Source organism: Budorcas taxicolor, chromosome 19 (assembly GCF_023091745.1).
Source record: "Budorcas taxicolor isolate Tak-1 chromosome 19, Takin1.1, whole genome shotgun sequence".
NCBI classification, from domain to species: Eukaryota; Metazoa; Chordata; class Mammalia; order Artiodactyla; family Bovidae; genus Budorcas; species Budorcas taxicolor.
The window spans coordinates 40,270,596-40,290,666 of NC_068928.1; the positions used below are offsets into that span (position 1 = coordinate 40,270,596).

The 20,071-nt window shown below is 58.9% G+C and overlaps 1 protein-coding gene across 2 annotated transcripts in view; it reads left to right on the forward strand.

The window, feature by feature from the left end:
• The window catches only part of RARA (retinoic acid receptor alpha), a 43,475-nt gene that overhangs the window by 6,208 nt on the left and 17,196 nt on the right, over positions 1–20,071 (forward strand). The window contains exons 1-2 of one of the 2 annotated variants that reach the window (XM_052657073.1): positions 2,549–2,729; positions 14,343–14,870. In XM_052657073.1, the coding sequence (XP_052513033.1) occupies positions 14,693–14,870 (178 nt within the window). In that variant the 5' untranslated portion in view covers positions 2,549–2,729; positions 14,343–14,692. Of the gene's footprint in view, positions 1–2,548; positions 2,730–14,342; positions 14,871–20,071 lie in introns of those variants that run through there. The other variant, XM_052657074.1, reaches the window with a different exon arrangement.

Below are 20,071 nucleotides of genomic sequence, written 5' to 3' on the forward strand. Positions count from 1 at the left end.
TATTTCTCATCCTCTGTTCAGGTTGCCAGTGATGCTGTTCTTCAAGAGTTCCCCACAGGCAGAGAAAGGGAGGCCTTGTTTTGCTGGAAGTGTAGGCTCTCCCAGGGTGTTTCACAGCTATTTTGTATCTCCTTTGTTTGACTGAGGCTGTCACTGGCCCCACACCTATCTGGGTTTTCTCAGATTTCCTCTAGTTGGGAGAGGGATGCCTGTCTTGGGAAATCAGCAGCTCAGGCTCCTCCCTCAGCCTATCTCCTCTGCCTGCCAGAGGGGAAGGCTAGGCCCCAAGAAGGGGCGTCTTTTTCAAAGAGTGAGGAGTCCCTGAGACTGTGGCTTGTCTCCCTCCTTTGGCCCCGGAGCGCTTCTCCTTCTTGCTTGAGAGTCTCTGGAGGGCGGGGGTGGGGACCCTGGAGTGGGTCCTGCAGAGCTGGAGTTCAACTCAGCAGTGAGGTAGTGCCCTAAAGTGTGCGGCTGTGTGCTTGTACACATGGATGTCAATTTTCTGTGCGTGTCTGCCCTCTGTGGGGAGCAGGTTTGTGGGTGTATGAATTTCTGCCCTCATCTGCATGTGGGTCTCCCGCTCTGTCTTTTCAGGAGTGTGCCTCCCCTCTGCGTCATGACCTTGTGGGTGCACAAGTGCCTGCCTTGTATGTGCTAGTTCTGTGTGTATACATATGTGTGCATACGTGTGTGTGCTAATGTGCACATGCGTGTGCATTTGCACACTTGCGTCCCCATGTGCGCGAGTGAACCTAACCCCATGTGCTGGCAGGTGTGCGTGAAGGCCCCCTTTCGCGGGAGGCAGTATGCCGATGCATTTTAGTGTCCACGATCTTTCTCCTCTGGCCTCCGCGGGAAGGAAGCCTGGCAGAATCTAGACTGGCGGAAAATCTAGGAGGAGACGGTGCGAGCTGGGGGGCGGCTGGCACTGAGTCCCCTCCCTGAGCAGCGCCCCCTGCTGCTGGCTGGACTCTAGCTAGAAGGCCTTTTTTTGCGGGGGGGGGGGGGGGTTGGGGAGAAGGGGTTAAGCGTCGGCGTGCACATCTGGGAGCCATTGGCGCATTCCTGCCCGCTGAGCGCATGTTTGCGGATGGATCTGGCCGGGACAGGGCGGGAGGGGCTGGTTCGCACCGAAGGACGGAAATCCAGACGGGAGCGGGAGACAGCCCGGCCCAGAGGGCGGGAAGGGGCCTGGGGAAGCGTCACCCGGACGCTCTTTCCCTGCGCCGCCGGACCTCAGGGCACAGTGTCCTGCTGACCCTGCTTGTCCTACCTCAAACAGGCGGGGGGCCCCAAGCTGGAGAGAGACAATGAGATCCCTTGGTCCTAGACCCGGCTGTGCTACCTGTGCCGGGCGATGGGGGTTAAATCCAGTGTCCACTCGCAGACTGGGGTTCCTTGTCTAAAAAGCGGGGACTGTCGGGGCGGTGGGTTTGAGAGCTCTGCCAGCCGGGTCATGCTGTCTCCTCACAGAAGGCCTGGGAGTGGGCACTTCCCCTTACAGTGGGAAGTCCTGTGGGGGCACTTGTGGCCACTTCTCTGACCGAGGACCTGGAGGGAGGTGTTCACTTATTGATTCCTCTTTCTGTCCGCCCCCCGCCCCTCCCTCCCGCCGTAGACGGCTAGAGGTGGGCAGATGGTCCTCTCAAATGGAGCAGCAGGCTAAGACTGGGGTCTTCGCAGAGGGAGAGTGACTCAGATTCTGCCCCAAGAATGCGAGCTTTCCTGTCTCCTGCAGCCCGGACCAGGAGAGAGAAGTTTAAGTGTGAGATTGTGGGTGCTCCTGGGCGCCCCCAGCTCGGCTCTTGGAATACCCCTAAGAATCGCTGTTCTTTGGGGGGAAGGGTTCTGGGGGTTGCTGAAAGGTTGGGTTGGGCCAGAGTTCCTCCGATCCACCCAAGCTGGAAAGGTGTTTAGGGGAAGAGGAGGGGACCGTGCTTGGAGGTGGTCTACATGCCTTTGCACTCCTTTTTTGCCAGTGAGAAAATTGAGATTTAGAGAAAGGAAGCGACTCGCTCAAGATCACACAGCTCCCATTTTCAGGGGGCTCCAGGAGAAAGATTATAATGAAAGGGGTCAGAGCCTTGACCACTAGGGCCAGAATCTCTGTATTTGTTTCCAATTTACGTCGCCGCCCGGCTAACCCAGGTTTAGGTGTGAAGGGTGTGTGCTCGTGATCCTCGACCCTGAGTGTGGGTGTATGTGGTTGGGGGGAAGGGAGTGTGATACCGCACATGGCAGTCCTTTCTCCACTGAATCCTCATTCCATTCTTTGCGCAGAACTCCCCTTCTCGCTCTCAATCTCTTCTTTTGGGGCCGAGGGAGGGATTCTCCCAGATTCCCACGGTCGAGCTTTCAGCTAGGCGCGGCTCCTTTAAGACTCGCCCGTTCCCTGGGTCTATTAAGGAGGGGAGGGGGCGTGATCTTGTGTGCCCGCCCCTGGCTAGTGATTGGTCGGTGGGCGGACGGGGGCGGGCCCGAGGGTGAGGGCCTCCCCGCAGCTCGGTACCCTCCGCCCCCCTAGTCTGGGGCTCCGGGTAAAGTTTCAGCCTCCGCACGTGACTCGCCATGGCCGCTGCTTTAGCCCCGCGCCCCTGAACCACGGCCCCCCAAACCGCTCCTCTCCCTGGACCCCGCAACTCTTGACGCCGAGCGGCTCCAAGGCTCAGGGTCAGGGCATACGCTGTGCCCGCGGGTGACCTGGCCGGACTGCTTCCCCCTACTGCGAGGTAACCTCTCCCCTGGGGATTTTGGAGAGCCTCCGGCTCGCGCAGGCATTGGGGCCCCTTGGCCTGTTCCTGATAGAACCCGCTGGCGGGGACCCGGTGCCGGGCGGGTTCCGACGGGAACCTGGGGTTTCCTGGGCTTCCCAACCCGCCGCCGTGCTCAGGGTGGGGGAGCCCCGTCTGTGTGTCTGTCTGCTCCGGTGTCTTCGCGCGCAGCCGGGAGATGTCTGGGGCCGCCTGCCGCGCGTGTCTCCGGCAGCCGAGCTGTGGCCGAATCCACGCTGGGAACTCCTGCCCTCTCTCGCGCTTCTTTTCACAAACAAGTAAAACAAAAAGACTTTGAAACCTGTTTGGGGAGAGATCGGATGCCCAACGGACTAGCCCCCTCCTTTTTCTCCTGTTATCTGAGCCGCCCTGTGGTTTGGGGAGAATCAGCCCTGGGGCCCACCCCCACCAGAGGCAGCCGGTTGATGGGCGGGGCCCATTCAGCTGGTGTCCCCCGTGGAGTGCGGGGAGCCGTCAAAACTGGGGACAGGGGCCAGTGCAGCCAGGGGAGGGATGTCTCTGAATCTGGTGGCGCTGTGGGGTTGTGGAAGCATTTGGGGGCATAGGGAGGAAGGCACAGATTGGTCGTCTTTGCTCTGCCAAGGGTGTCTGGGACCTGGTGCCACCCAGAAAGCGAGGAAGCTGCGAGCCAGATGTGTATGTGGAAGGGGGGCGCTGGAAAGTCTGCTTGGCAGTGCCCCTTCTTCTCTCTGGGCATTGCCTTATTTTCAGGCTGCTCCCTGAGAAGGGGGCCAGGCCTCCATTGTGCCAGGCTGGGGATGGGGACTAACTCATGTGAAAGTCAGATAAGAAAAGCCCCCCAGTCTTGGAGTCACGTCGCTACCATTCATCCTGCCTTGGATAGGTTGCCCTTGTGTTGGTATGGAGGGGGTACCCTTGGCCCCCACCTGATGCCAGCTCCCTCTTCTGTAACCAGATTGCCTTCTACTTGGGAGATGTGTGCACATGTATGTGTGTGTATACTCTCAGATGGAGACTCCCCCACCCCTCCACCCACTGCGGGCTTACCCCCAACCCTCACTTCTGCTCCTGACTGCTATCCCTCCTCCAGTTTCCTAGTTAGGAGATTCAGAAATGTCTCTCATTCCCTTCCTGGCTGCAGGGTTGTTCTGGGGAAGTGGTTCATTAAGGTCGCCAGGTCTTGCTAGGAAATGGGCTCAAGCCCCAAACTCTCCTCCAGGGCCTTGTGCTTGATGGGGAGGCTGGGCCGGGGAAGCCCCAGGTTGCAGTGGGGGTGCCTTGGAGCCTTGGGGCTTCCCCTGTGAGGGGTGGAGATGAGTCTGGGGGAGGGGATAAAAGAGTCTTTGGAGCTGGAGGGGGCGGGTGGGGGGGGTGGTTGTGGAGTCAGGGAGTTTGTGACTATGAAAGATGTTGATGCACTGGGAGGGGCTCGGACGTCAGTTCTGCCTGGAGCCTGGGCCATGTCGGTCCTGAGACAGAGGGGTCACTGGTGTCAGACTTGGGTAGGTCCGTGGGAGTGGAGGATCTTGGATTTGGAGTGTGTGAATGAGTGTACATGAGGTGGGCACCTCAGGACTTTCCTCGCCAGACTGGTAAGGGCAGTGCAGAGGCAGGGGCAGTTCTGAGAAGACCCTGGGCTTGGAGCGACTTGATCCTGGCTGCCTCCTCTTATAACCCCCAAATCCCCGCCCTTCAGGTTGACCCTAAATGTCCCTACTACCACTCTGGGAAACCTCCCTGGTCCCCCTCCTACTCCTAACCATGTGGCTGCCTGGCAGGAAGCTAGCTGTGGGCAGCCCCATCCTGATCACCCCCATGCCTCCCCCGCTGGGCACAGTCACCCACATGTGCCATGACGTGGTTCCTGCCACCCTGTCTACTGGGGGGGAAAGGGCATCGTCTGAGTGCCCCTTGGGGTCTGTTTTGGGGGTATTGACCCCAGTTAATTAGCTCCCCTTCCTCTAAATCATTTGGTCCTGGAACCTGGCTCTGTCTGCCCTCAGGGAGCCCCCCGCCAACCCCCTCCTCACTCCTTGATCAGACTAGAGGGTCTTAGGTGGGTGGTCCTCAGAATTATGTGACAGAGTGGGGCCTGCCCCCAGATAAAACCTTAGTGCCCTGTTCCCTGTTTTCTGGGTGGTATGGACAGGGCAGGACCCTGACTGGGCTGTATGGGTGGGTGAGTTTGGGACTCTGGCTTCCAGAGTCTGGGTTCAGGGGTGATGGGCATCTGAGGAAGGTAATCCTATCCTCCCCCCACCAATGCAATGAATAAATCTCCTCTCGCCCAGCACCCCACACCCTTCTTGGTGGTGGTTTGGGGAGTGTGGGAAGCTGGCAGGGCCCCTGGCAAGATGGCCAGGGTTGTCTTGACTTACTGGGTTTTGGGAAAGGAGTGTGGCAACTGATACCCCAGTTCCCAGGGTTTTGGCTACACGTCCTCTCTGACGCCTGCTGTCTTTCCTCCCTCTGTTCCCCTCTCCACCCTCTGGCTGCTGTGTGGAGCCCACAGGGTTTGTGGGGGGATGTGGGGTGGGGGCGAAGTCCTGGATCTCTGTGTGTGTCCAGGGAGTGTTCTGGAGATTGGCAGGACTGGCTGCGGGAGTCTGGGTGTCCCTGCAGGGTGGGCGGCACATGAGGAGTAGGCCCAGAGTGTGAGAATGTGTCAGTGTCGGTGTGTCTGTCCCGTCTGGCTTGGGTGTGGGTGTCTGTTGCTTCGTCTGGATCTTGCCTCCCGCTCCAGTCCCCGCCCCTCCTCCCTCTCAGCTGGGACCGCCTGCTTGCTCTCTCTCTCCGCAACTGGAGCCTCCCTTGCCTGTTCCTGGAATTTGGAGAGGAGGAGGAGGAAGAGGCAGGCAGACAGACCTCCCACACTCTAGCCCGCCCGCCTGGCATCTTGGGGAAATGAAATAGGTGCTGTGGAACTAAGGTTTCCTTGCTTTCGCCAGACCTTCCAGCACACAGAGTCCAGGGGGCCAGGTTTTACAGGAGGGGTCTGGGCTCCCCACTCCCCCGGCCCCAGGCAGCAATGCCTCCTTCTTCTACCCAGCATCCTGCCGGCCAGGGCCCCTGCCTGGACCTCCAGGCACCACTGTCAGCCTGGGGAGCGAATGGGGATTAGTCTGCTGCCAGCCTGGCCAGCACCTGTTGCCAACCCCCAGCCCTGTAACTGGAGCTGGCCGGGGAGGGGGGCTGCAAAATGACAGGTGGAATTTCTGCAGCCAGGCAACCCCCCACCCACTGGGTATGCCTTTCCCTTCCGGCCCCGGAACCAGGAAAGCCTCCCCTCCCCTCCCAAGTGTCAACCTGATCTCGTGGATGATGTGCCTGTCCTGCCTGTGGGGGTAGGGCCTGGGAGATGGGCAAGGGGATGAATTTATTGCTATTTGCCCAATGACCCCCACCCCCATCCCTGGCTGCAGAGCTGGGCTGCCCATGTTCAAGTTTTCTGAGCTCTGCCGCTCTGGCTGGACTGGGGTTGTTGGTGGTGGGGTGTGTGGATGGGGGTGGTTCTCTGTTAATGTTTTAATTGCATAAAAACTGGGAGCTCAGCTCCGGGCCAGTGGGGAGTCTGGGTCTGGCTGGCCGCCCGGTTTGGGCTAAATATAGTCTGGGACATCTGCAGAGAAGGGGAGGGGGGTGGCGGGAGGTTCCATTACCCCCACCTCCGGCCAAGGTGCCCTCGTCTGGGCGGGCACCTTGGAGCTGGGAGGGGGATTCCTCAGCACAGAAGGCAGGGGAGAGGTGGTGTGGGCTGGGCACCGTTGGGACCTCGCCTGCCTGGAGGCCAGTAGACGCCTGAGATGAACCTGGAGGCTCAGGACCAGGGTGGAGTGGGGTGCGCCAGATCCAGTGGTTCTGCTCCCCTCCACCCAGAGCTGCCTGAGGTCAGGCAGTCTGTGTCACTGCGCCCGCTGGTATGTCACCGTGACCCACTCATGGTGTGCCTGTGTGTACACACCTCCCTTGGAGTAGCTCCCTCCCAGCTCCTCCCCTGGAGCTTCTGTCCCCCGGGTCCTTCCGCAGATCCCCAGCCCTCCTTCCTTGTGTCCCTCGCCCCACAGTGAAACCTTCAGCCCAGGAATCGAGACTTGAGAAGGGGAAGCTGTGGTGGGGAGTTCTCTGATCTCCAGTCACGGCAGGAAGTGGAAGGGAGGGGGACCCAGCGGGGAGAACCATGAGTGGCAGGCGGGGAGGGAGGGCCCGTCGGCCCTGCGACCAGCTGTGCCCACTGCAGTGTGGGGGTGCACCTTCCCAGCTGCCCCCCTTCCCTCCAGTTCCAAGTGGGGTAAACTTAGGGGACCGCTGATTCCCCCGGGGCGGGGGCTGCTAACAAGCTTCATCACCCCCCCACTGGGAAAAAAAAACTGTCTTCCTGTCACGTGACTGCCACTTCCTGTCCCACTGTGGTTCCCGGGATGTTTGTTGTTGGTTGCCATGGAGATGGCCGCCTTGGGCACTACCCTGGCTCTTGTGGGGAGCAAACTGCCCCTCCCTCTAGGCCCACAGTTGGGGGGGTGGTTGGAGGGGGCCTGCCCAAGGGGCTGTTTCAGGCTGAGTGTGTGTGGTCTCCGATGCCCCAGATCCCCCATGGCCCCCCAGACTTCTGTCTGTGGGAAGGAGTCGCAGCCACCCAGTCAGACTGAGTGTCGAGGAGACTGTGACCACGTCTGGCTGCGCTTGGCTGTGGCTGACTGTGAGTCTGACTAGTTGTGCAGACTTCCACCTGGGGGTCCTGTTGGCCTAGAAAGACTCCCGTTCTAGGAACGTCTGCTCGCATCCCCTTTCCCTTAGGAACCTTCTCCCATCCTTTGTTCTTATGGAAACTACTTTCCCCCAAGGAGTTCCTGCGGCTTCTTGGGGTCCAGGCTGGAGTAGGGAGGGGCCCTGGGCAGGATCCCCGGTTTTGTGTGATTTGGGGGTGGGGAGGTGGTGCTCTGCAGCGCCTCCTCTCACCTCTGCACACAGCCTGCATCCACTTCTCCCTGATCCCACGGGCCCTCAGCTGAAGGGGCAGGTCCTGGGATTTTGTGACCATCCGCCCCACCCCCTGGTGGGCTTCTCTGTTCGGCGGGGGCTAAAGTGGGGGAAGAGATTCCCCCAGTTCCAACCCCAACTGAGTAGGCAAGTGTGGAGCAGGAAGTTCCTGGGGGGTTGCTGGATAGAGGGGTATGGGGCGGGGCACAGTCTGACTCAGGCCTGGTCTGCGGTCAGAGCCAAAAGGATATCCTGAGGCAGGAGGGGCAGCGTTCCCGGCTTCCCTGCAGTGCGGTCCCTAGGGAGGGATGCTGAGAAGGGGGCTCGGCGCACTGTGTGCTGCTGACAGTCTGTCTGCCCTCAGATTCAGATTTGGCACTCCCAGGGCTGGGGCAGGGCTGAGGAGTTAGCAGGGTAGATTGCTGTAGCCTTACACCTACACAACACCTATACCTGCACACACACACACACACACACACACACACACACACACACACACCCCTACCTTCTGCTCTGTGTTCACCCCCATCTCTCACACACACACACACACACACACACACACACACACACACACACACCCCTTCTGCTCTCTGTGTTCACCCCCATCTCCTCCCGCCCCCCGCATTGTGATAGTTGTACTTCCTGCCCTGCGGAGAGGGGAGACAGTGGTGAGGGGGCAGCTGCCAAGGTGGGGGTGGGGAAAGCCCCATGCCAGGTTGGTTGTGAAGACAAGACGGTGGTTTCCAAGCTGGGGGGGGTCCCCTTTTGTCTGTGCCCCTTTGGTCCCCTCCCGGACAGAGCTGCCTTTGTGTGGTCCACATACTCCTGTGGTCTGGCTGTGGCCTCAGCAGCCTCATCTCTTCCTCTTCCTGTTTTCTTCCTTCCCCGTGGGCCGGTCCCTCTCCTTGAGGCCTGAGCTGCCCCCTGCCCTTTCACCTGCTCTCTGCTCCAAGAGAAGATTGGCTGGGAGGCTTCAGCTCTGATTCTGAGTGGGTCCCCCATTCACCCTGGGCTTTGGAGGCCCCGGTCACATCTCCCATGGGCCTCTGGGGTGCGGTCCCTGGGGGTGCAAGAGTTGGGACACTGCCCTGACCAGCAGAGACCACCCCCCCAACTTCCTCCTTGCAGACCTGGCCTGTCCTGGGCTTGAGTTATCCAATTGCCTTCTGCCTGGGATTCAGTCACATGGGGAGCATGGCCTGTGGACATCAGGCAGCCCAGTGGGGCTGGGACAGAAGCTTGGGCCGGGGGGTACAAGTGGGGGAGACATGAGACCCACTTTTTGGGAGTAAGTGCTGCGTCTTGAGACGCAGTGGTAGCATCCTGAGGCCGGCTGCTGGACTTCAGGTCTCCCCTGACTGTCTCCGGTGATGTGCGCTGCAAGCGCTTGGGGCAGGTTTTCAAACAATTCCTAGCTCTGGCAAGGCAGGCCTAGGCTTCTGAGGACTGGTCGAGGAAGAGATGCCCTCCACCTGTCCCCGCCTCACCCAGCCGATCCTCCTCTGCCCTGCCTGGGGTGGTCTCTTTCAAAATGAGGCTGGCCTTGCTGGCTTCCTGCAGCCCAGAGCCGGGTAAGCAAAAGGTAAACAGAGGATGAGCATGGCCGGGAAGAGAGAGGGGCCCCTGGAAAAGGGCGACAAAGGAGTAATGTTCATTACTTTGCTGATCTGAGAAGTATGGGGGAGGGGGAGAGGTTGTGGCTTTGTGTGTGTATGTGTGTGTGTGTGTGTGTGTTTTCCTGGAAAGTTTATAAATAGTTCCAGCCCACTGTTCTGGTTTGAAATCTGCCCTGTCCCGCCCTGCCCTGCTCTGCCAGCTCCTGGCAGGGGAAGGGGGTCCAGAAGAGGCTGGGTCTTTGCTTCTGCCAGGGCTGGACTCCCTGCCCCCCACCCTCAAGTTGAGCTTGCGCTTTGGGTGTCATTTGCATATGATTCATTGACTGTCTAGAATGCTTAGGAAAGCCCCTGTCGCCCCTTCTTTTAAGCTCCTCAATCCTTATCCCCTTCTCTCTCTGCCCATCCAGAACTGCCTGGCCTCTATTCCTTAGGAGCCTTAGTTGTGGGGGAACTTGGGAACAGAGAGAAGTAGATGAAGAGGAGGGCAAGGCCAGCTGGGTTTGAGGACCCCTGGCTCCCCTTCCCTGAGGGCAGGGGAATAAATCGACTATTTCTCTTCCCCTCCTCCACTCCCCAAATCCAAAGGTTTCCCTTTTTTGGTTTGTGAAACGAAAGAAGGGAATTTGGGAAAGGGTTGTGGTCAGGCCTCCACCCACACCCCGAGTATTCCTCTCCCTACATTCCGCTCCTTAGTCTAGGGGGGAAACAGACCCTGGAAAATGGGTAATTTTCCCGCCCAGCCCCGTCAGCAGATACTAGTACTGGCTAGGGAGAAGGAAGGGAGCGCAGACACATGGGCCAGGGAGGCGCTGCGGGGGCGCTGGCAGACATGGGGGAGGCGGGGGACCCCGTTGCCCAGCACTTCCTGTGTGCCAGGCACTGTGCTGGGTGCTTTCCAGGACTTTTATCTCTGAAATCACACAGCCAGTTGTTGAGGTAGGCAGTTCACAGGCGAGTAAACAGATGCTTGGGGAGGTTAAGTGACTTGTCTAAGGTCACCCAGAGTGGCAGAGCTGAGATTTGACCCTTCAAAACCTTTGGTTCTTTCTGCTGTCTTCACAGCTCGGCCACCTTTTGTCTCTCTCTAGATGTGAGACTCTGGGGACCTAAGGAACGGGTGGCTGGGACTCCTGACTCTGGGGAAGGGGTCCTGGCACCTTTGAGGGTGGGGGAGTCCCCAGTGGGCAGGGGTGCCTGGCTGGTGGTCAGCGCTTCGACCCTCCCGCCACCCCCTTTGTGCTGTGCTGAGGCTGAGCTCGGTGTATGGGAGGTGAGGGCCTGTGGTTTTTCCCTCCCTCGAGGGAGGGTGCCCGTGGGCAGTGGAGGTGACAGGCACAGGGTGGAGGTTGGATGTGGGTAATTTGTTTTCCCTTTCTTTGGTGCTGGTTTCGATTCTCTGACAGTGTCTTCTCCACCCCGGGTGCCGGGGGCCAGGGCCCAGGCATCTCCCCGAGGGTGGTCACGGTTCCAGAGAAACCTACTGAGGCTGCGCCTGGGCTCTTTGACCCCACCCACCTCCTCCCTGCTCTTGCCCATCCCTGTTCCCTGGCCAGCCTGGCCCTTGGCCCATTTCTGTGACCTTTACCCCGTCCCTTGACTCAAGGCCTTCCCCAGGGAGTTGAGTAACTTTGCATTGAAGTTTGCAGGCTGAGCTTCTTTGGTGAAGCTCTGATGGGGGTGGGGGACGCCTTCCAGCCTCTCCCTGGGGTGTGTATCTGTGAGTGAGGTTTGCAGTATGGTCCAGTTTCAAACTTCTCAGGGGCAGAGTTGAAGCATATTAAGGTGGTGGTGGTTCGTCTCTCTTTTGGGGTAAGGGTGGGCTCCAGAGGGTCCAGACTGAATCCGCCCCCACCCTCCAAAAGCTGGTCAGGAGGCCTGGAGTCTGGAGTGAATGGCTTCCTGGGCTTCACCTCCGGAGGTAGCGCCCCTGTGGACCTGAATCCACTGGAGTGCTTCTCTATATTTGTGGACCCTGCTCTGTTGGGGGGCTGGCCTACAGGGAGGCAGGTGCAGAGGCCAGCCTGGCTGGGTGAGGACCAGGGAAACCGTGAGGCTGTGGTTGTGTGTCTGTGAGGAGCTGTGTCCTGGGCCATGCATGCAGACCTGGAGCCGGCTTCATTGTGTGTGGAGCCTAGGTGTGGGGGAGCGTGTATCTGGGTTCCCCCTCCTCGTGTGCCACGTGTGTGTCTGCACGCACACAGGCTGGGTGTGCAAACGTGCCCTTGCCCACCAGACACTTTCCCTAGAACTCTGTGTGTGCCTGCAAGTGTGTGTGTGTGTGTGTGTGTGTGTGAGTGAGGGTCTGACTGTCAACACTACTGAGGCTGAGCCTGCCCCTCATTCTCGTGCTAGCTCGAGTTCCCCTTGTGTGGGGCCCCTCAGGGATGTGTAGGGGGGCCAGGTCGGCAGCTGGCCCAATGGGTGGGGCCCCTGTTCCTCTGACATCAGCCTCTCTGCCTGGGAGGGAATCGGCGGGGGCCTGGGGAAGGAAGGGGGCACCTCATTCAGGAGTAAGAGAGGCCCTGAGGAGGTCATAATTAGTAACAGTAAAAATCATGGTCATTAACAAGGTCCAGATTTCACTCCTGGGGAGCTGCCCCCTCCATTGCAAGTACCTGTCCCCACCTCCCCCCTCAGCCCCGCACAGTCACAGGCTGGCTGGCTCGTGCAGCTGGGCCCAGAAGTCCTGGCCTCGTCCACAGTGGCCTTGGCAGAACTCCTCCATCTCAGGCATCGTTCTTGGCCAAATGCTGGCCATGTGCATGTCCCCTGGACTCCAGGTCTGAGCCTGGAGCCTGGAGCTTGGAACATGGTATTATGGCCTGAGCTTGGAGAGGAAGGGGTTGGAGGCCATCCTTATTTTGAGTCTCTGTGGCCCTGTTTTCTTTTCTTCTCTTTTCTCTTCCCTTCCTCCCCTTAACAGCTTTATGGAAATATAATTCGTATACCATAAAATCCACCTAGTAAAGTGTACAATTCAGTGGTTTTACTATAGTCACAGAGTTGTGCAACCATCACCACGTTCACTTGTAGAAATTTTTCATCATTCCAAAAAGAGCCCCCATACCATTCAGCAGTCACTTCCCATTTCCCTCAAACCCACACCCACACCCACACCACCCCCCCACCCCATAACTAACCACAATCTACTCTGCCTTTTTAGATTTGCCTGTTTTGGACATTTCATATAAAGGGAATCATACAACAGGTGGTCTTTTACAACTAGCAGAATGTTTTCAAGGTTTATCCATGATGTAGTATGTGTCAGGACTTTGTCCCTTTTTAGAAAATATTCATGTGTTTATTTATTTGGCTGCGCCAGGTCTCGGTTGCAGCACTCGAGATCCTTCATCTTCGTTGCCATGTGTGGGATCTTTAGCTGCGGCATGGGAACTTTTAGCTGCAGCATGTGGGATCTAGTTCCCTGACCAGGGATCAAGCCCAGGCTGCCTGCGTTGGGAGCGCGGAGTCTTAGCCACTGACCACAAGGGAAGTCCCAGTGCCTTGTTCCTTTTATGGCAGAATACTATTCCACTGTATGGATGTACGGCATTTTATTTATCCATTCATCTGTTGATGGACATTTGGGTCGGTTCTACTCTTTTGGCTATGAGGAGTGTTGGTGTGAAGGTTCGTATCCGTGTACAGGTGTTTGTGTGGACTTTATGTTTTACCTTCAATTGGGTAGATGCGTAGAAGTGGAATTGCTGGGTCGTATTACTCCGTGTTTAACCTCCTGAAGAACTGCCAGGCTGTTTTCCAAAGCAGCTGTACCATTTAACATTCCTGCCAACTATGTATGAAGGTTCAATTTCTCCATATCCTCACCTACTTATTATCAGTCTTTTTGATTATAGCCATCTTGGTGGATGCAAGATGGTATCTCATTGTGGCTTTGATTAGCCATGTTTCTCTTTTCTTTTTCATATATGTCACAGGTGTGTGTATGTGTGTGTATACACACACTCATATATAAATACATGCATGTTTATTGATACTGTTCATATATATCCTCCTGGCCCTCTTGTGGATGCTTCTGTCTCTCTCTGTCTCTTTCTTTGCTCTTGTTGCTGCCTGTCTGTCTCACTGTGTCGTGGAATTTCTGGGTTCACCTCTGTCTCTTGCTACCTGCGGTGTTATCTTTGTGTATCCTCAGGCCCCAGCTGTTCAAACAGGGTGTGGATCTGTGTATACACTGATGGTGGTGGGGGCATCTGGGCTCTCATCTTCTGCTCACCTCCCACTCCCTCCAGGGAGGTTGCTTCTCCAGGCAGAGGATGTGGGTGAAGTCTGAGCTCAGTTTCCCTTGCTTCTTCATTGTGGGCGAGGGGAGTAGGGGGCTTCCATGCTAGGTAGTCCCCTGGCACACTCTCCACCCCCAGCCCATCATGCTGTTAGGCAATGGAGATGATACTCAGGAGTCCTCAGCTCCCATTTCCCTATTTGTAGGTATGTAAACGGGCCTCCTCCCTGGGCCTGTGGGACAAACCCATCTGGGGTGCTCGGGCTTGGATTTGGGGGGGAAGTGGTGTAAGTAAGGCCCCCTGGCTTAGGAGTCATTTTTCTGAGAAGTGCCAATGCTTTAGGGAAGCGGCTTTTCCTCCCCCTCCCTCCTCCTCTCAAGCACACGTTCTCTGTATCTTGACCTCAGGTAACCTGCTTTGGGGGAAGGAGGGCCAGCTGCCTTTCTCTGCTGCAGGAATCCTCTGGGGTGGCACGGCAGCGTGGACGCTTTGCTCTCAGGACTGTGGGTGAGAGGCCCTCCTCGCTCTGGGCTCTGTCCCCGTCTCCCCAGCCTGGCTGTGCTGTCCTGCCGCCCCCAGCAGTGTCTGGGCCCTACTCCCAGGCTGTTTCTGCCAGCCAGGCACGGTGCCAGCTGTCTGCTCAGCCGGGTGCCACGGGAAAATCTCCGGCCGCCCAGGTTGGGGAGCTCCACGGGGAATGCCCGTGAGCCCGCTCCTCGGTGTCCACTCACCTGTCTTTTCTCTCTCTGCAGCATCACAGGACATGGCCCCCACAGCCGCCTAGCCGGGGCCCACCCAGCAGAGGCTTCCTTTTCGGCATCCTGAAGGCCTGCTGTGGACCTTCCCGGGAAAGTGCCAGCTCGCAGAACCGCTTGACTAAAGGACTGGCTCTCGGGACATCCCTCAGCCCACCGGCTCCCCCTAGAGTGGGGGTGCCAGGAGCCTGAGATTAGCCTGCTGGCCTTGGACTGCAGCTCCGGGACAGGAGGGGGGGTGGGCTGACCACCCGAGCCCCCTCTGGGCCCAGGCCCCATGCCCCGAGGAGAGGCGGCCTGAAGCCCGCCAGACTGTCTGCCTGTGCTTCTGACTGTGGCCGCCTGGCATGGCCAGCAACAGCAGCTCCTGCCCAACACCTGGGGGAGGGCACCTCAATGGGTACCCGGTGCCCCCCTACGCCTTCTTCTTCCCCCCCATGCTGGGTGGACTCTCTCCCCCAGGCGCTCTGACCACTCTCCAGCACCAGCTTCCAGTGAGCGGCTATAGCACGCCATCCCCAGCCAGTAAGTGGGGTCGGGGAGTGTCGTGGGAGGGGGCCATGGAGGGCAGCAGGCCCAAGGCTGGGCCTCTGGGCACATCTCTTCCTCAGCGGCCAGGTCTCCTCCAGATGGGGGGACCTGCTGGACAAGGGGGCTTGAGGATGAAAGGCCAGTAGGCTAATCGCCGTGGTTGTGTTTGATGTTGGGAGGTGGCACGGAGTGTGGAGAGCTGAGACAATGCTGTCCTCTGGCCCCTCACGCCCCCTCATGTGCTCTGCCGTTGAGGGCCTTATAAATAGCTCCAAGCACTGGACAAGGAGGCTGGAGTCGGGTAAACAAACCTCTCGACATTTGGTGGGGATGGCTGGTCTGCTGAGAACAGCACCCCACCTCCAGCCCACCCCCTCCAGTGCCTCTGAGAGAAGGGACTGGAGTAGCACCCCCTCCCCTCACTGCTGGCCAGGCCGGGTGGTGCTTCCCTTTGTGGGGAGGGCGCCGGGGCAGGGGAGGGACCCACAGGCAGCCTGGGGATGGGGGGAGAGTCCGGGAGGGGACACAGGCCTGGACTCGGGCTGTGGCCGCAGGCCTGCTCTTGGCAGGGCCTGTGTTTTCTCTCCGCCTCCGCCGTCTGCCATGGGGGGTCGCCTGTTGGCTGGGTGGGGGTCTCGGTACCCTTCCCTGGCTGGCCGAGCCAGGTAGTGGGAGGTGGCGGCACTGAGGCCAGCTGGCAGAGTCCAGGCCTCGGTCCTGCCAGGCGGCTTACAGTAACTCTGGCCCCCAGGGCCCAGCTGGGCGCCAGGCCAGGGTTTGGGGGAGGAGGGAGCCGGGGCCTGGCCTGGGGCGGGAGGCGGTGGAAGCCGTAGAAGGGGGCCATGGACTGCGGACTGGCCTGACCGGTCAGCTGTTGACCTGGGAAACGTGTCCCACCTCTCCTGGCGGGCAGGGACTGAACACCCTGCCCTGGGCACCCACCGCCTCTCCCACGCCACTGGCAAGCTGCCTGGCACCGCTGCCCTGTGCGCCTGGCTGGGCTGGGTCAGTGCCCCCTTCCCAGCTTGGGGGTAGCGCACTCTCCCTGGAGCCAGGGAGTCTCTTTGTCCCTGGGGCAGGCCCTGGCTGGGCGCCTCACTGCCCGCACTGGCCGGCTGCCCACCGCCACCACTGCTTCCTGGCTCGCCTCCTCTGGCTTGCTCGGTGGCCCCCTCCCTCTCCAGCCCCACCAGCCGCTGAGAGCAGGGGCTCTAAGTCTGTGTTCCTTTAGGTCCCTACCCTCTGTGCCCCGGGGAAGGGGGCAGGCGGATGCTGCCTCCTCAGACCTCACCTTCTGTTTCCTCCCATGGAGGGGGCACAGCAGGCAGGATCGTGACCTGGGGGTCAGAATGATTCTGGCCTGGTCTTCCGTCTGTGCTCGGTGATGGGAGAGGCCAGTCTCTGAGTTAGGGGATGCTGGAGAAGGGGCGAGTGGGTCTGGGGTGCCTGGGATCTGTGTGGGAACTGGAGTTCACATCCCAGTTCCAGAAACTAGAGTGTCTTGCTTCCCGCCAGGGTGGGGTTTTTAGGGAGGGAGAAACCGAGAGCGCTCAGCCTGGTGCTGGTGGACAGCTTGCTCTTCCCCAGGTGATTGGGAACAGGGCCCTGGACACTGTCCCCCTGGGGCCTGGCTCACGGAGGGCTGGCCTGACCCCTGTCTTGTGCCGGACAAGCGAGTGTTTTGCTCTCCTTTTTGAATGTTGCAAGCTTCTTCCTCTTTCTTGGAGGTGGGTGGGGAGGGTTTCCGGGTACCCCACCTCCCACCCTGGTAACCTTCTTCCCCCAGGGTGGGGTGCCCACATTTCTGGTTAAGCAATGCCCCTTCCTGCCCCCCTCCCTCTGTGAGCCAGTGGGTTTCCCTGCCTCTTCCTAGTAAACAACAACACCTCTGCTTACCCAGACCCCCAGCTTCTGAGCTTCTCCCTGACCTTCCTTCCCCTTAGGTCAGGAACCTCCCCATCCACCCCGAGGGAGCCAGGCATCTCCCTCTTTCTCGTGGAAGGCTGCGGGACCTGGTAACCCTGGCTTTCAGCTCTGGGTAGTGCAACATGACAAATCAAAGTTCGGACCTGGAGGCAGCCTCGCTCCCCCCACCTGAGGGCTAGTGCTGGGGGCCAGGCATTTCCCAGGAGGGTGGACAGCTGTGGCCCCCATCCCCACCAGGAGTGATTATATGTTCTGGTCCCCTGCCACCCATTCTGCAGGCAGCCTGGCACAGGAGGCCCCCTCCTTCCACTTGCCGCCGACAAAGGTGTTGTCCATCCTTCCATCCCTCTCGCCAAGCTGGGGTGGGGGGAGGCTGGACCCTGGGTGTGCTTCAGAGACTCAGTGGCCTGTGGAAGGACAGAACTGTTCTCTAGGTCAGTGGCGACGGGTGGGTATTTGTCCTGCTGTTGTCTCTCTCTCCCGGGAAGCCAGAGTGGGAAGTTCCAGGGATGGTACGAGATCTCCCCCTCCAAACCAGTCCTGGAGGCTTGGTCTCTTGAGGACTGGTATTTACTGTGGAGGCTTGGGATTCTGTGTGCCTTGTGGGGAGGGTCAGGGTTGTGTGTGTTTTGGGAGGGAGGTGAGGGTTGGGTGTGTTTTAGGGGTGGGGAGGTCAAGGTTGGGTGTGTGCTGGGGAGGGGGTCAATGGCTTAAAAATATTGGGTGAGAGGGTCAGAGTGTGTTTGAGGAGAATCAGATCCAGAGCCGGGAGGGGTGTCAATGTGTTTGTGCGCTGCAGGGGGAGGTGACTTAGGGCACTGAATGTGTAAGGGGGAGGGGTCTGTGATTGTGTTGTGTGTTTGGAGGGGGGAAGGGTCTCTATTTCTTATCGTTAGTCTAGCCTGGAGAGGAAACGCACCTGCCTTTTTTTATTGCTTGCCCTGGGAATTCCATGAGGTGGGAGGGGTTGCTGTGGAGTAGGCTGTGTAGCTTGAGTTCTGGCTTTGCCATTTACCAAGTGTGACAACCTCTCCGAGCGTGTTTCCTCGTCTGTAAAACAGGGATCTAAGCACAACCTCCCTCAGACGGCTGAGGTTAGGCAAGATCGCCGACGTAATGCACTCTGCTCCTGGTCTTGCATGCGCTCATCGCTGTCTCGTGGCCGTGGTACCCGGGTGTTATGACGGGAAGAGGATCGTGACCCTTTTCTGGGTGGGAGCTGGAGAGAATGGGATGCTAACATCTGTGGAGCGCCCACTGTGTGACTGTTTTACAAATCTGAATCCCGACAATCTGGGAGAGGGACATTATCTCCATTTACACCTGAGGAAACAGCGCTGGTGGTTACGTGGCTGAGCTGAGTGACCCTACAGCTGGGCTGTTGTCTGCCATCCAGATAGGCAGCCCCGGGAGGGTATGGTGGGGAGCCCTGGGTATGAGGAGTCTGGGGGGGCGGATCAGGGCCATGGTGAAACCCCCTCTTCCCTGGCTGAAGGTAGGAGGAAGCCCCGCTTCTGCTTCAGGACCTCCCGGCTTCACCCAGCAGGGGGCGTAGGGAAGGCCTCCCCTAGCCACGCCCCTTCTTCTGTTTTTGATCCTGAAGGCTGGAGGGAAAGAGCGATAAGAGGCCTGGGCCAGATCTCCATCCTGTCCTGGAAGCTGCGGATACAATCTGTTCACACCCATCCCCGCCCCCGAATCAGCCCACTGCAGCCCCGGGAGTTTGCAGAGCTCAGCGGGCCAGCCTCCCCCCATCTCCAGACAGACACTGGAGGAACTGAGTGTAAAAGCCACATTCTTATTCTTATTTTGTTTCCATTTGTGGAGTGGGGGCAGGGAAGTTGGAAGCCACGGGGAGAGGAACTGGGGATGGGAGCCCCGAAAGACCGGGTCCAGACTTTTCGTTTCCATCCACACATTTGCTATGTATGCCTAGAAACGGGGGAGCGGCTCTACGGCCTGGGGGAGCCTGGGGAGACTTCCTCTCCTCTGCCACTCCCTCTCCTGCCCACTCTTTCCCTGGACAATAGGAGAGAGAGCCCAAGGGGCGGGGGAACTGCTAGCAGTGCCCTTCCTGGGGTCCAAAATGCAGAGTCAGCCGAAAGACTGTTGGATGGGGTTTCGAATGAAAATGGGGCCCCCTCACCTTTTATCTAGAAGCACTGGCAGTGCACAGACCCCCTCAGGGCCAGATCCCAGCATGGGCTGGGGGAGGGGACTCCGGGAAGGAAGCCTGTCCTCTAGGCTGGCCCAGACCTGAGACATAGTGTGTGCCCATGCCAAGGGCCCTGTGCCCATGGGGATGTGCCAGTGCAGGCCTGACCACCCTTTGAGGGGTAGTGTCTGTGGAAAGAGAAAATGTTTCCCTTCTCCAAATCACTTTGGGGTGGTGCCCACAACGCCTTCTTCCTCCTCTCCCTTTTCAAAGGTGGGGCATAACCCATGGAGCCGGACCTCCCAGGGTAGACCAGAGGCCCTCAGCTCTGGCTAGATCAGAAATAGAGGTCCTCCCCTCCCCATTCTTACTTCTGAGTTGCAGAGAACCTCAGCCCACGGACCAAGGCCCCTTTGGCAGAAGTCTTAAAAGGACAGCTCTTCCCGTGTGGCCGGGGGCAGGTCACTCAACCTCTCTTGAGTCCGTTTCCTCTTTAAATCAGGACTCCTAATCTGTTCCTTGCTGGGGCAGGCTGCTAGGAGGCCATGGTGACCTGCCTGCTGGTGAGGGCCTGGGCGAGCTTCAAGTACCCCGTAAGATCAGTGATGACGGGGTCGGGGGGAGTGGGGGCGTGGAGCTGGTATTGTCTTGGGGGATGGCACCCTGTACTGGGACCTGATGTCTGTCCAGCTCCTGGGTCTCATTATTTCCTGTTTGTTATCCCCTCTAGATAGGGTCAGGGACCAGAGGGAGCCGCGCCTGGGGGGAAAAGTGGGGGCCAGTTCAGTTCAGCCCACACCTGCTGAGGGCCTGCTAAGCACACAGTGCTGGAGGAGTTATGGGGATGTGGCAGAGGAGGACAGGGGCCCCAGACCTGCCACTAGGCCCTCCCCACCTCCCCTGCTACCCCTCCCCACCCCGTGGCCAGCCAGAACCTGCTGGAACCTTCCTTTTCCCTCTTCTCCCATTGCCCCAGGACACTGTGTTCTACTCTGACCTGCCCCGTGACCTTGCTGTTGCCCAGAACAGGCATCTCACCCTGACTTCTCCCCTTCTCCAGCTCCGGAAATCCTATCCATCCTTCAAGGAACATCTTGAATACTGCCTCTTCCCA